This window comes from Hyperolius riggenbachi, chromosome 4 (assembly GCF_040937935.1).
Source record: "Hyperolius riggenbachi isolate aHypRig1 chromosome 4, aHypRig1.pri, whole genome shotgun sequence".
Classification (NCBI taxonomy): Eukaryota; Metazoa; Chordata; class Amphibia; order Anura; family Hyperoliidae; genus Hyperolius; species Hyperolius riggenbachi.
Genome location: NC_090649.1, coordinates 395,825,134 through 395,839,424, shown reverse-complemented (window position 1 = coordinate 395,839,424; position 14,291 = coordinate 395,825,134). Strand labels below are relative to the sequence as shown.

The window sequence follows — 14,291 nt, the reverse complement described above, 5'->3', positions numbered from 1 at the left end:
ACATTATTTTTAAACGAAAAACAGTACATTTTTTTTTTTTTTTTTTTTTACATTATTTTTAAACGAAAAAACCAACAGGGGGGTCTTAGGTTTAGGCACCAACAGGGGGGTCTTAGGTTTAGGCACCAACAGGGGGGTCTTAGGTTTAGGCACCAACAGGGGGGTTTTAGGTTTAGGCACTAACAGGGGGGTCTTAGGTTTAGGCACCAACAGGGGGGTCTTAGGTTTAGGCACTAACAGGGGGGTCTAGGGGTTAGGGGTAGGTACAGGGAGGGTTACTTAGGCACCAACAGGGGGGGTCTTAGGTTTAGGCATCAACAGGGGGGTCTAGGGGTTAGGGGTAGGTACAGGGAGGGTTACTTAGTAATTTTTTTTTTTAAACGTTATTATACGTTTCACTATTTAAACGAAAGATTAACGTTCTTACAATTGCCGATTTAATGCACATTATTTAATGATTTATAACTTTATAAAACATTAATTTTAAACGAAATACAGTACAATACATTTTTAAACGTTATCCATGCTTATCGTTAAAAACCCGGCGCCCTTTTTTTCCCAGCGCCCCTTTTTAACGTACGCGTTTTAGCCTCCTTACTGGTAATCGCAAATCAGACTTGGCATGGAAATCCACAGCTCAGAGCGGTAATCTCATGCCTGAGTGAGTTTTATGTAGGAGATGCTGCAGATCTCTCTGTGGTATGTGGTATCTAAAAGCTTGTGAAAAAATTGCACAGCTTTTAGACCCTATATATGAAAATAATCATAATGCGGGAGGGGGGGGGGTTGTTAGGTATTGGACTGGAAGATGTGTAGGGTCGGGTAGGCATCCACAGTTAGGCATTGATGGGGGGCTGGTTAGGGTTAGGCATGGGGGAAGGAGAGGCATCCACAGGGGTGTCTGTTTACACTTAATCAGTAGCTTTCAGTTATAACTGAAAGAACAACTGATTTTCAAAGTAAGTCCCATGTTTCCCAATGGCACCTTTTACACTTACCGCGTTTTAACTGAAATCTTTTTCACAATGCACTGCTATGGAGAGGAAAAAAAAGGTGTAGCAACTGATGAAGTGTAAACGGGGCCTAATTAGTGTTAGACATCGGTGGGGTTGGGAGGGGGCTGGTTAGGGTTAGGCATCAGCAGGGGAGGTGGTTAGGCATAAGTATAGGGAGGGTTCTGTGTGAGACTAGGTTGCATTTTATGATAGTAATAGCTTTAAACAATTGGTTAGGTTGCTTTAACATCGCAGCAGATAAAAATATATGCAGAATTTGATAAAGTTGCAACTTTGTTTACTACACTGTAATTATTTTCATCTCATTGAGGGTCTCTACCCAGCAGTGGTCCTCAGACCAGTGTCACAACCAGTGCTCTGATGCGCTTAGCTGTTCTCCACAAAATGTATCCTACAATGGTCCCTGCCCTCTAATGTTAATGGCTTCTATCCATCCACCATCGTATAAAAAAAAAAATTAAAAAAAAAACACGAACGTCGTACTATGGAGGTGTAAAATCTACGTGAATGGGACATGAAATGTGCATTCTTATCTTCACACATAAGTCCTCGGCCAGAGCGGAGAACACCAAGTGCTGGAAGCCGATTGGCTGAGCGTGGTGACAGGTGTGCTGCCATTGGCTGGAGAGCGGAGGTGAGTCCCGCCCCTCCGGCTGCGCTCTGTCAGATGCCCTTGGTGAGAGCGGTGCAGGGAGCGGACTGACCATGGAGGACGGAGATGGGCTGCGGCAGAGAAGGCCTATCCGGCCGCAGGTCATTACAGATGACAGCTACGTGCAGGAAGCCGAGCGCAGCGGGTAAGTAAGCTAAATACATGATAACACGCCTGTCTACCTGCGCTTGGTATTGGCCAATGCGCCATGTGACGCTAGCCCCGCTAGTTTTGTACTTGCGCATGCGCCCCGCCCTTCTCCTGCCGCTGTTCAGTGTCACCCCTCCCCCATACTCTAGTGTTGTATTGTGATTGTTCTGGGGTGAGCCCCTCGGACATATGAGTATGGTGCTGTCTCTCGATCTCACGGCAGCATGCAGCATGACAGATGTTTATTCTGTCTCTGCTACAGAAAGGTGTACTCCTCCCCCCACCCTTCTAATAGATGACATTAGTGTGTTGTGAAGTAGTCACACTATGTTAATTTAACTTTAGATTCTGAGGGCTGGGACCCACAAGGGTGATTTTTTTGAGCGTTTGAAAACGCTAGCATTTTGTAAAAACGCTTAGCTAATGTAAATGGATGGGGCAACTTCCTCTGGAGCGATTGCGATTAGAAAAATCACAAACACAGGACATGCAGCATTTTTGGGAGCGTTAGCGCTTCAGTGTTAAGTATGTAATCTCTGGCGTAATCGCTCATCAAAACCTGCACTGAGCGATTTTGCAAGCGTTTTGAAGTTACTGCACACTGAAAGGACCAATCAGACTTTAAATCGCTAATCGCTACAGAACCACTGGCAAATTAATACACTTTTTTAAAAGCGCTCATGAAATCGCTAACAAACTGCTCATACAAAACGCTAGCGATTGCGATTATCGATAGTGTTTTGTAGTGGGTTTCAGGCCTGAGAGTATAGGCATCTAAAGGTGCCCATACACCTTGACAGATATTACTGATCTGACTGGACAGTTGTTTGCTGGTAAATCGGTGACATCTATGTTGGGGGGCCTAGAGCTGGTGACCTGTGCCCCCCTGGTAATGCTGCTCTCCCCAGAACCCCATGCTGAGTATTACTGCAGCGTAGATCTCTTAAAGGATACCAGAGGTCAAATACTTTGGAGAAACTGGGGGAGCAGGCATATACTACCACCTGTCCTTATGTCCACCACTCCCCTGGTTTTCTGTCTGCCCCCGTCGCTCATCTAAAAGCCCCCGGGATCCTCTTCTGGTTGGCTGGGTCGGGACTTACTGCACTGGTCCTGGCTGAGCTGCACAGGTGCTACAGTGCACGCCTGTGGCTGGGAGTGCACTGCGTATGATGTCATGCACATGACAGTGACTTCACATGCATGCGCAGTGTAGGATGCGCGCAGCCTGTGCCTGCGCAGTAAGTCCTGACCGGAAGAGGATCTCGGGGAGCTTTTAGGTGAGCTATGGGGGCAGACAGAAGTAAGGTGGAACAGTGGACATAAGGACAGGTGGTAGTATATGCCTGCTCCCCCCGTTTCTCCAAAGTTTTTGACCTCTGGTATCCTTTAAGCAAAGTACTCACCAGAAGATGGCTCGGTGAACCCACGGAGGCGCGACTCGACGAAAGCATTTCACGATCTTCCACGAGCATTCCACGATCCACCCTCCTACCGCATGAACACGTGACGGCACACGACTGGCACACATGAGAGTTCAAACCATTGCAGCACTTTGTGCGAGTTGTCGGGGATCTTATAGATCCGATCTGCTGTGACGGTCATAATTGCAGCACATCACAAAACATAGTTTTTCCAAGATGATTGATTTTGATGGCTAGAATCATTAAGAGGACCTCCATACTAAATACAAAAATCTGTCAGCCTGCAAGAAAAAGAAGGATATATTCTTCGGGACGGCATCACTGGACAAGGCTTCCTGGGTACATATAACTTTCTTGCAGACTGCCAGATTTTTTGTATTTAGTATGGAGGTCCTCTTTAACCAGCTGGGCGGTATGGACGAGCTCAGCTCGTCCATTACCGCCGGAGGCTGCCGCTCAGGCCCTGCTGGGCCGATTTTAATCAAATAAAAAGGAGCACACGCAGCCGGCACTTAGCCAGCCGCGTGTGCTACGTGATTGTCGATCCGCCGCGTGCAGCGGCGGAAGAGGGTGCCGCCCGAGCCCAGCGCAGCCGGACCAAACAGTTCCGGCCAGCGCTAAGGGCTGTATCGGAGGTGGCTGCGTCAGGACGTCGGCTGACGTCCATGACGTCACTCCGCTCGAGGAAAGCCTAACAAGAAGGGCCGCTCATCGCGGCCTTTCTTGTTACTTCTGATCAGAAGTACGCATTAGGAGCGCCCTCTAGTGGGCTTTCATGTAGCCAACTTTCAGTTGGCTGCATGCAATAGTTTGTTTTTTTTTATTAAAAAAAAAACGTCCGGTCGCCAGCCTGGCGATCTTAATAGAACGCCAGGCTGGTTAAGAAACAGTGGCAACAAGTGGTTGTTTTTTTTTTTTCTTAAGACCTTGTAGTTTTTGAGAAAATCAATTTTAAAGTTACGATTCACTGCAGAGATATGGTGCAGAGCTCCGTCATCAGGTGAATTATGAAAAGAGAAAAACCATACCTGGCACCAAACGCAGCAGGGCAGACACACCAGGATTGGGACACAGGGCGTGCTCATCCGAAGTCCTTGTTATCCAATAGAGTAGAAGAAAAAAGCGTGGGGCACCAGTGGGAGAGACTGCCTCTGAAGAAGCTGGTTTAAACTAGCGAAACAGCTGTCAGGCACTTGATACCCCCACTGCATGTACCTGCTGTCTCCCCCACCGGAATAAAGGGACTTTTAAAGGAGTGGTGCTCCGCGTTTTTTTCTTCTACTCTAGAGCTTCGTCATCAGCTTGTCAGCCCGTGATCGCGGCTAGCAGGTTACTAGTGTAACCCCCCCCCCCAAAAAAAAAATCCACTTTGTTTACATCTGTACAGCGCTGTGATATAGCGCAGCGCTGTACAAGGGACACTTAGCTGTCCCTCCGAGCGGCTCACTATCAAATCCTTCTCATAGGCTGATATCTATGAAAGAACCAGGAAAGTATTGATTGCTGCCTAGGGCCAATGTAGGGGGGGAAGGGAGGAGGGAGAACTAGAATAAAATATAGGCTCTTTTTTCAGTAAAACAAAAAAAGATTGCAGCAGCAATCAGATGCCACCAACAGAAAGCTCTGTTGGTGGCAAGAAAAGGAGGGCAGATTCATTTGTGTGCTAAGTTGTATGGCCGTGCTGCACACTGTTAAAGCTGCAGAGTGCTGAATTGTAAAAAAAATGGCTTGCTCACTTTAAGCCTATGGTCCTCAAGTGGTTAAATGACATAATTTATCAACCTAACAGATCAACCGTTGGCCAGGGATTGCTGTACAGCCGCAATATTGTTGTATAAGTATCCCTGGCAAATTTAGCTATGATCTGGCTATACTGATTATACAGTACTACTATATTCTACTTATACATGCCCCGAGCCTCTTTAACCCTTTGTTACCCATGTAGGCTTGGAGAGCCAGAATGCAGAGCCAGGATCGCGTGGGGCTCCGCACTCGGAGCTAGACCAGCCTGCATGGTAGAGGGGATACTCTGGAAGAGAGAGGCGGACAAGCTGCCGCCTCTCCCACAAAGTCCTTGTCCAATCAATGGACAAGGGGCTCTTTCCCACCTCCAATGCCCCGGAGGAGTTGGGTGGGTGTTGATGCCGGTGGGGAGGGTCATGGCGGCATCTGGGAGTTCTCTTTAAGAACAGTACCCCCAGACATCCACCCCTCCCCAGGTGAAATAAGTATAGGGGTACTGATTAGGGCTGAACGATTTTTGGGTTTTAAACCAAAATCGTGATCAGCAGTAAGACGATCTTGAGATCGTCAAGCTGTGCGGTTTTCCGCACTGCTGCTGCTACCTTTTCTGCTCCTTCTCACAGCCCCCTTTGCCAGAAAATCCCGTTCCGCGTCGCCCCATTGCCGCGCTCAAGCGGCTGGGAGAAGAGTCAGTCCTGAGATAGGAGAGTGGTGCTGCCGGCCATGTGATGCCGCCAGAAAGTCTCCGTGCCTGCTCAAGGCGCTGAGAGGAGAGCCTTACGCAATTAGAAATGTGCAGAGCGCCGTCCTCTCCCCTCACTCCCGAGCTGCAAATCACCCTGGGGGCCACACGCTTGTCCAGGGTAGCAGAGTCTGCCAGTCACGCATCAGCTCGCTGGAGGTCCTGTACTGAAGGAGGAGGTCAGTGCTGGGGGACCGGTGTGTCATGTGCAGGGGGGAGGGTAGTCGTGCTGGGGTGAAAGAAGTGTGTTGTGTTGGGGACAGCACGGCTATGCGGCGAGGTGGATTGGGACTTTCTGGAGGAGGGGGCCAGGAGTCAGAGAAGGTACCAGCGGTGGTGAGCAGAAAACGAACTATCTATCTATCTATCTATCTATCTATCTATCTATCACTGCAGCATCTATACTGACTAACCTTGTGCACTTATAGCTGGCTTATCTATATTGGGGCACCTATAGCTAGCTACCTTTACTGAGGCACTTAAAGGGAACCTAAACTGAGAGGGATATGGTTGTTTTCTGTTAAACAATATCAGTTGCCTGGCAGTCCTGCTGATCTCTTTGGCTGCAGCGGTGGTTGAGTCACACACCTGTAACAAGCATGCAGCTAATCCAGTCTGACTTCTGTCAGAGCACCTGATCTGCATGCTTGTTCAGGGGCTGTGGCTAAAAGTATTAGAGACACAGGATCAGCAGGAGTGTCAGGGAACTGGTATTATTTTAAAAGGAAAAATCCATAACCTTCTCAGTTTAGGTTCCCTTTAAAGCTGGCTAAACTGTACTGGGGGCACCTATACTTGGCTACCTATACTGGGGCTACTCATACTTGCCATCGACGTGCTGATCCATTGTTGTGTATCAAAAATTGTGAATCAAATCGAAATCGCAATTTCTGACAGAAATTGTGCAATTTAATCTTTACCTAAAATCGTTCAGGCCTAGTACTGATCCTAATTAATTTATATAAACCCTATGCCCAAATGTAGTAATATATCATATTCATTTATTTGGTTCTCCCTGAGCTTACAAGGCAGTCTGCTACTCTGGATGTGTCACGTTCTACCCCATAGAGCCACATTAATCTATGCCATGCACTGATGAGGATCATCCAGTCCGAAACAGTCTGTATGCATGTTGGATTAGAATGGCTCTGTAATATTAAAGAGAACCAGAGGTGGGGATATGGGGGGCAGATGGGACACAGAGCCATGTTCTCTGCCTAATGACATGGCTCTGTGTCCCCACACCGCCACTCTCGGACCCCCCCCCATCGAGCTAGAGCCCCTCGAGTTTAGCGACAAGATTTGTCGCTAACTCAGAGGTAAACAGAGGGGAGAGGAATTCCCAGTTTAAAATGCCTGCCAGCTCTCTCCCCTGGCCGCGCCTCCTGCCGCTCCCCCACCTCCCTGCACTGTGTGAACGACAACACCGTCTCTCAGTGCAGCGTCGTGACCCAGCGGTCATGCAAGTGAAAGTGGGCTATTGCGGCCCACGAGAGCAGCGGCTACCTGATCCGCTCAGGCCTGCGGATGAGGTAGCCTACTTTTTTTTTTTTTTTTTTTTGATCCCACGTCGGGCTCTCTTTAACAAGCTGATATATCATTGCATTCCAGCGGTTATGGAATGCAATATAAGGGACAACAAAGGGACAATTTGCATATTCACAGTGATGCATTGTGGGAGAACTTACATGCTCAATCCAACCTGAATAATCGCAAATACCTTCTGTTTTAAGAAGGCACACTTCTATTTTGCATAGCATTTATAGTAAGATGGTGGTACCTGCCAATACTAGTACTATTGTCAAAGTGGTTTACATTAAACTCATTGGTGATGTTACTGAAGGTCTTCTAAAGTAACCAGTCTTAGGGCCGCTTAACACGGCCAGCTACTGGCGTCTCATTCCGCTGATGTCAAACGCTTTTCTGCTACTTTGATTGTTGTTTGAGCCCCTAGGAGGAGTTGGAACTGTAAATGTAGCCAACACCAGAAGCTGCATGAAGCATCTCAGAAATTTGATCGACCATGGTGCTTGTGCAATCAAATGCGTTGATATGAATTCTCCCATTTATCTCAGTGTGGGACACGGTGGATCCCAGCGGTAAACAATGAGCACAGAAGCTGGCAGGCAGCTTAGGTTTTTCTTATATTTATGCCAGGAGTTTAATTAGATAACAAAAATGTTTTTTAGGCTGAGCTGTACAGTTGTTCTTTTGAAATTCAGGAAGTCTTTGGACTGCATACTAATCCTGAGTCATTTCTCAAAGGAACGAAGAGTGCTTAGGTGACACAAATCTATTGAAATGTGCTTGTCATGTGGGCCCTCCCTATGCCTGTCAGCAAAACAGTCAACTTTACAATTAAACACTAATGACTGGTATGTAATTATTACACTAAAACAGTCTGAGATGTCACAAACAATGATGAAAGCAATGTTCATGTAGTAATGATATAATCTGTAGTGTCTTACGTGTGAAAAAGTAGTTATCTGCATAATCTATTAAAAGCAACCAGACTAAATATAGGAGCTTAGAGCTGTAAAGAAGTTTGTCAGCCTAAAAAAAAAAAAGTGGCTACCGGTATATAGTCTGGTCTCTGCAAGATTCTTCACATCCCATTTGATTAGGCCAATTTTACAACCTCCATGTAATATGAGAGCTTACCTACTTTTGTTTGTTTTTAATTAGTCCCCCCCCCCCCCCAACCTATGAAAATCGAATTAAAAAATCGATTGAAATTCAGGTATGGTGTGTACCTAGCATTATACTACATAGGAGTGGTAAAATTGACCAATCATTGGCCAATTAAAATTGATGAGAGTAGGTACACTTACTTTCTAGGATCAGGCTGTGTTCCTTTTAGGCTAGTTACACACCAGGACGTTGCGTTTAGGGGACGTTATAGGGCACATAACGTGCCCCTAACGCAACGCCTGGTGCTCTCTGGTGTGGACGTCGGAGTGAGCCGCGTTGTGCAGGTCACTCTGGCGTCCGTGATGCGTACTCTTGGACGCATGCTGCATCACGTGGTCCCGCCCGGCCAATCGCCGCACAGAGCGGCCGCTCCAGGAAGTAAACACTGCACGTCACTGAGTGCAGTGAATATTAATTAGCCATGTGCCCGGCCGCTCTCCCCTCCTCCCCAACATGACTGAGCATGTGCAAACAGTCTAACGTGTCTTAGCCGCATAGAACGCACAGCATGCAGCACTTGCTGCGTTACAATGTAATGCAACGTGGGCAGTGTGAACAGCTCACTTGTGTTACGTTGCTGTGCGTTGGGGGAGCGTTACAGGCTGCACTAACGTGCGCCTGTATCGTCCCTGTGTGCAAGAAACCTTAGGTTGGGTCAATAGGAGCATGTTTGGAGTAAATTGTTGGTTTTAGTGCTAATTCTTCCATTTCAAAGGAGTATTACTATGTGTACATTGCTACTCAGTTAACAAAGTTAGGCCTTATGTGTGTGTGGCTTGATCCTCTGGGCAATAGTTTGGGGCCTAGTGCTGTACAGCCACGTTACTAGCCTACAGGCTAGTGACACATCCGTCTAACGGTTGGCTCCAAACCGTTACTATGGAGTGGGGTGAAGGGATGACATCATGGTGTACGACAGAGCAGCACAGAATGGAAGGGGCAAGGAGGAGAACAATAGCCTTAGGCCTTGTTCACATCTAAAATCGCAAGCGGTCTGCAATTTTGTGCACAATTTTTTTTTTTAGCGCCTCCCGGTGCTCCATTGTGCGCTGCGTTTTTTTTAAAAGCGCTTTTTCAGAGCAATTTTTTTTAATTCACTCCCTGACGCAAGTCAGGAAGTGAACTTTTTGACCCGGAAAAGAATAAATACAAAGTATTTATTCTTAAAAATGCGAACGCAATTGCTGCGCAAAGCGATTTTGTGAACGTTTTGCGTTTTTCCTATATCTTCCATTGATGCAAAATCGCCTCAAAAATGGGTCAGGCTCTGCTTTGCTGAGCAGATCGGAAACAAACCGCTCAGATGTGAACTCTCTCATACAGAATCATTGCACACGCATTTTAGGGCGATTTTTGAAAATCGCCTGCGCTTGAAAAAATGCCGAAAACGCCCTACATGTGAACAAGCCCTCAATCTGTGCTCAAGGGAGATGATCCAGCAGGCCAGAACTCTCAGCCACACCTCAGGTTTTTCAGTGCGATTTACTAAATTAGAAGTAAGGGCTGGTTAACGCTGGCTTCTAGCGGCGTCCCTTTTGCCGGCGTCTCAATCGGGGGCTTGCGCAGGCTTTTGGCGGCTTCCTGGCGCGATCGGTGCGGATGGGGCAAATCAAGATCAGAACGCCGTGTTCATGCAAATGCCAATAAATGATACACTCCGCCCGATACAAATGCTCCCATTCACTTGAATGGTAGCTTTTGACGACGAGTTCCGGACACTAGTGGTAAACGCCCGCCAAGCGTCCGTGTGAACCGGCCTGAAAGAGGAGTGAAGAGTTTGCGTTGAAGATCTAATCATGTTTTTGAGGCAGCCGATTTATATGTTATAGATAAGAGGAGTTCGCAACATTTGCCCTCATTTTTCTTTGTTACAATATTAAAATGTTGATTTACTCGTGAGTATATTTAGGGTGCATTTGTAACCCATGTCCTTTCGTAAAATAGCCTCTCAAGTCTTATGGGTCCTGACCCTCCTGCAATATAGTGCCCCTCCCTTGATTTTCACCATTTACACAGAGCTCTTGTGAAACATCAGCAAACACACTGTGTAGCTCACCCAAGGTGACCTTTTGCCAAACCCATTTTGTGAAGTTGTTCAGTTAGATATGCAGGATATTGCATTGTGAGCAGCTTTGTGTTCTCAAGAGGAGTGTGGTATTTACTGGGATTAGAAGAGGAGCAATGGACTGCAGGATAAGAGGGAACAAAGTTACCCCAAAGCCGTACACGAATCAGTTCTCTAGTTCCCCTGCACACAGGTGAGATCTTCCATGCATTGGGTAGAGGGAAGGGGATAGGAAGGCATGTGTTTGATTAGTTCTACTTATCTTTGTTTAAACCTATATACACATGGTGCTTTGAACTTAGTCGTGGCGAACGATGAAGACCTCCTCTGCCGAGAATCTTGAAAGAAACCAGCGTCTGTACACTGGCTGGCCAACATTTGTTGAAGATCCCTGACAGAAACCAGTGTGTGTACGCTGGCTGCCTGACGTCTGTTAAAGATCCCTGATGCCTGAGGACAGTCCTGGAGGCTAATGACACATCTGTATAGCGTCGGCACTGCACTGTTGCCCAAGGGTTAGAATACCGATCCTTCCTGGGCGGCAGAAATGCCTCTGTGTGTATGAGGCTTCAAGAAAATCAGTAACAAAAAATACAGCCCCTTGGGGGTACTTACTCTAGGAGGGGAAAGCCTCTGGATCCTAATGACGCTTCCCCAATCCTCTTCACCCTCCAAAGTCCAGCGCTGGCAGTCCCGAACATCAGCGAGGTAAATATTTACCTACCGCGATCCTGTGCAGTAGCGGCTTTCTGATTGGAAGCAGCCGGAAATAGCTGAGCCCAATTGGGTCCGCTCTGCTGTGCAGGCGACTCGTGCCTTTCGGGGGAGACAGCGCCGGATCCGTGCTGCACAGGAGGAAGGGGAAGACTCATTATGATCCAGAGACGTGCCCCTCCCAAGGTAAGTGCCCCTCCCAAGGTAAGTACCCCCCAGGGGCTGTTTTTTTTTTGTTACAGATTCCCTTTCACAAGACTGCTAAATGTGAGAGACAGATGTATTACACATGAAGCACATAGCACATTCTACAACACAGGATTGCACTGGAAAGTTTGACTGTTGTTTTTTAAAGTTGCCTTCATATATCAAATCAGTTAAAGGGAAACTGAGATGAGAAGCATCTCAGGTTCCATACCTACCTGAGGCCCAGATGGATGGGCCGTGGCTGGATTAATAAAGGGCAGAGAGCTTGAGTCCGACTCAGACGCCAGCAAGGTGGTGGTGGAGTACTGGTTTGGGCTGGTATCATCAAAGATGAGCTTGTGGGGCCTTTTCGGGTTGAGGATGGAGTCAAGCTCAACTCCCAGTCCTACTGCCAGTTTCTGAAAGACACCTTCTTCAAGCAGTGGTAGAGGAAGAAGTCTGCATCCTTCAAGAAAAACATGATTTGAATGCAGGACAATGCTCCATCACACGCGTCCAAGTACTCCACAGCGTGGCTGGCAAGAAAGGGTATAAAAGAAGAAAAACTAATGACATGGCCTCCTTGTTCACCAGATCTGAACCCCATTGAGAACCTGTGGTCCATCATAAAATGTGAGATTTACAAAGAGGGAAAACAGTACACTTCTCTGAACAGTGTCTGGGAGGCTGTGCTTGCTGCTGCACGCAATGTTGATGGTGAACAGATCAAAACACTGACAGAATCCATGGATGGCAGGCTTTTGAGTGTCCTTGCAAAGAAAGATGGCTATATTGGTCACTGATTTGTTTTTGTTTTGTTTTTGAATGTCAGAAATGTGTATTTGTGAATGTTAAGATGTTATATTGGTTTCACTGGTAAAAATAAATAATTGAAATGGGTATATATTTGTTTTTTGTTAAGTTGCCTAATAATTATGCACAGTAATAGTCACCTGCACACACAGATATCCCCCTAAAATAGCTAAAACTAAAAACAAACTAAAAACTACTTTCAAAAATATTCAGCTTTGATATTAATGAGATTTTTGGGTTCATTGAGCACATGGTTGTTGTTAAATAATAAAATTATTCCTCAAAAATACAACTTGCCTAATAATTCTGCACTCCCTGTATTGCCCACATCTGAGCACCCCTGTCAAGGGACTTTTGAGGGGAGCCAATGCTGGATTGCCCCAGGCTACAGAGGACGGGTAAGCCTCACTGGCACCCTGAGGCTTCCCCCTCCCAAGGTAAGTATCCCCCCCAGAGGGTTGTTTTTTTTTGTTACAGTATCTCTATAAAGGGACCCCGAGCAGTAATTAAAATCAAAATTTTCACTTACCTACGGCTTCCTCCAGTTCACCGTAGGCTGCGAGGTCCACCGCGGTCCTCCTCTCTCTTCTGCGGGTCCCGCTGGCAGCTCCGTTGCATCATCGAGCCGGCGCTCAGCGTCATCATGGCGGTCAGCGTGACAGTACTGCGCATGCGCGGTTCAGAGGTAGCAAAACGCACATGCGCAGTACCGTGATGACGCTGAGCGGCCGGTGCGATGATGTAAAGCGGGCGCCAAGGATTCAAAATCAGGAAGTGTTGGCCCGACACCTGGCCCAGGTGTCGCCTGCAACGGAGCCGCCAGAGGGACCCGCAGAAGAGCCAGGACGACGGCGGGGGACCTTGCGGCCTGCGGTGTGCTGGAGGAAGCCCCATGTAAGTGAAAGTTTTGATTTTAATTACTGCTTGGGGTCCCTTTAAGGGGGGCTTAAAGGGAACCTTAACTGTAAAAAAAAAAATGAGTTTTACTTACCTGGGGCATCTACCAGCCCCCTGCAGCCATCCTGTGCCCTCCTGGGCTCCAGCAGGGATGCATAAAAACGTACGCATGGTGGCCGGCCGTCTCCCAGTCAGCAAAAACGAAACTAGCTGGCAGCGGGGGACCAGAGGAGCCATGAGTGACTGCGAGGGCACAGGATGGCTGCAGGGGGCTGGTAGATACCCCAGTTAAGTAAAAAAAAAAAAAAAAAAAACGTTTTACAGTTAAGGTTCCCTTTAAGGAAGCCTCAGATAAGTATGGTACCTGACACTGCTATTGAAAGTATGATCTTTGATTTATTTTGAATAAAGTTAAAGTATATTTGTCCCTATTTAATTTTCTCTTTTAGGCCTGGGACCCACTAGCAGTGCTTTTCTAAGCCCTTGTGATATGTACAGCTCTTGCTAATGTAATGCTATGGGGGATTTTAAAAGAATCACATACCTGAAGTGGGATCACACACATAGCATTACATTAGCAAGAGCTTTTCTCAATCACAAGTGCTGCTAGTGGGTCCCAGGCCTTAGTGCTATATTTCTATTGCTTAATGTCTACCTTTTATTTCTATTAACTGTTTATTTCTGAGTTATTCTTAAAAGAAATCTTTCTATTATGTGTGAGCATTCCATGGACAGCTGAAAAACTGCTACTGCCAATAAGTAGAGCCAGACCTCTACCCAGATGCTGGACTGTGAGGTCCAACTATTGAGCGCTACCCCAGGCTTTGCTCGGGTTGACCCTAACTGAACTAGACTCTTTAATATTACATGGCAAATTTTATACCCCTTACCTGGGTCATATCAGAGTATGGCATGAATTGCAGAAAGATTAGTGAACTAGATTGAAGTCATTACATTCTGCTATGACCAGGGTGAGGGTTGCATACGTGATCTCTCTCTATTGCCCTCCAGTGACCTTCAGCCTTGTAATAATCAGCTCTGGTAAGACTAGGGACTCCTGTCTACATTGTGAGATGTATAAGGATGGTCCAATGGACCATTCGAATTCTGCCTAGGAGGAATTTGCATACAAGATGTGCATCATCCTGCATCAATGACTTTTCAGGACCATCCCTAATGATGAGCTTTCAGTCAGCTG

General features: G+C 46.8%; 1 protein-coding gene across 2 annotated transcripts in view; it reads left to right on the top strand.

Annotated features, from left to right (window-relative positions):
* Positions 1 to 1,670: 1,670 nt before the first annotated feature.
* APMAP (adipocyte plasma membrane associated protein) overlaps positions 1,671 to 14,291 on the top strand; it is a 51,525-nt gene continuing 38,904 nt past the window's right edge. The window contains exon 1 of one of the 2 annotated variants that reach the window (XM_068232231.1): positions 1,671 to 1,813. In XM_068232231.1, coding sequence (XP_068088332.1) covers positions 1,722 to 1,813 — 92 coding nt within the window. In that variant the 5' untranslated portion in view covers positions 1,671 to 1,721. Of the gene's footprint in view, positions 1,814 to 10,528; positions 10,677 to 14,291 lie in introns of those variants that run through there. The other variant, XM_068232232.1, reaches the window with a different exon arrangement.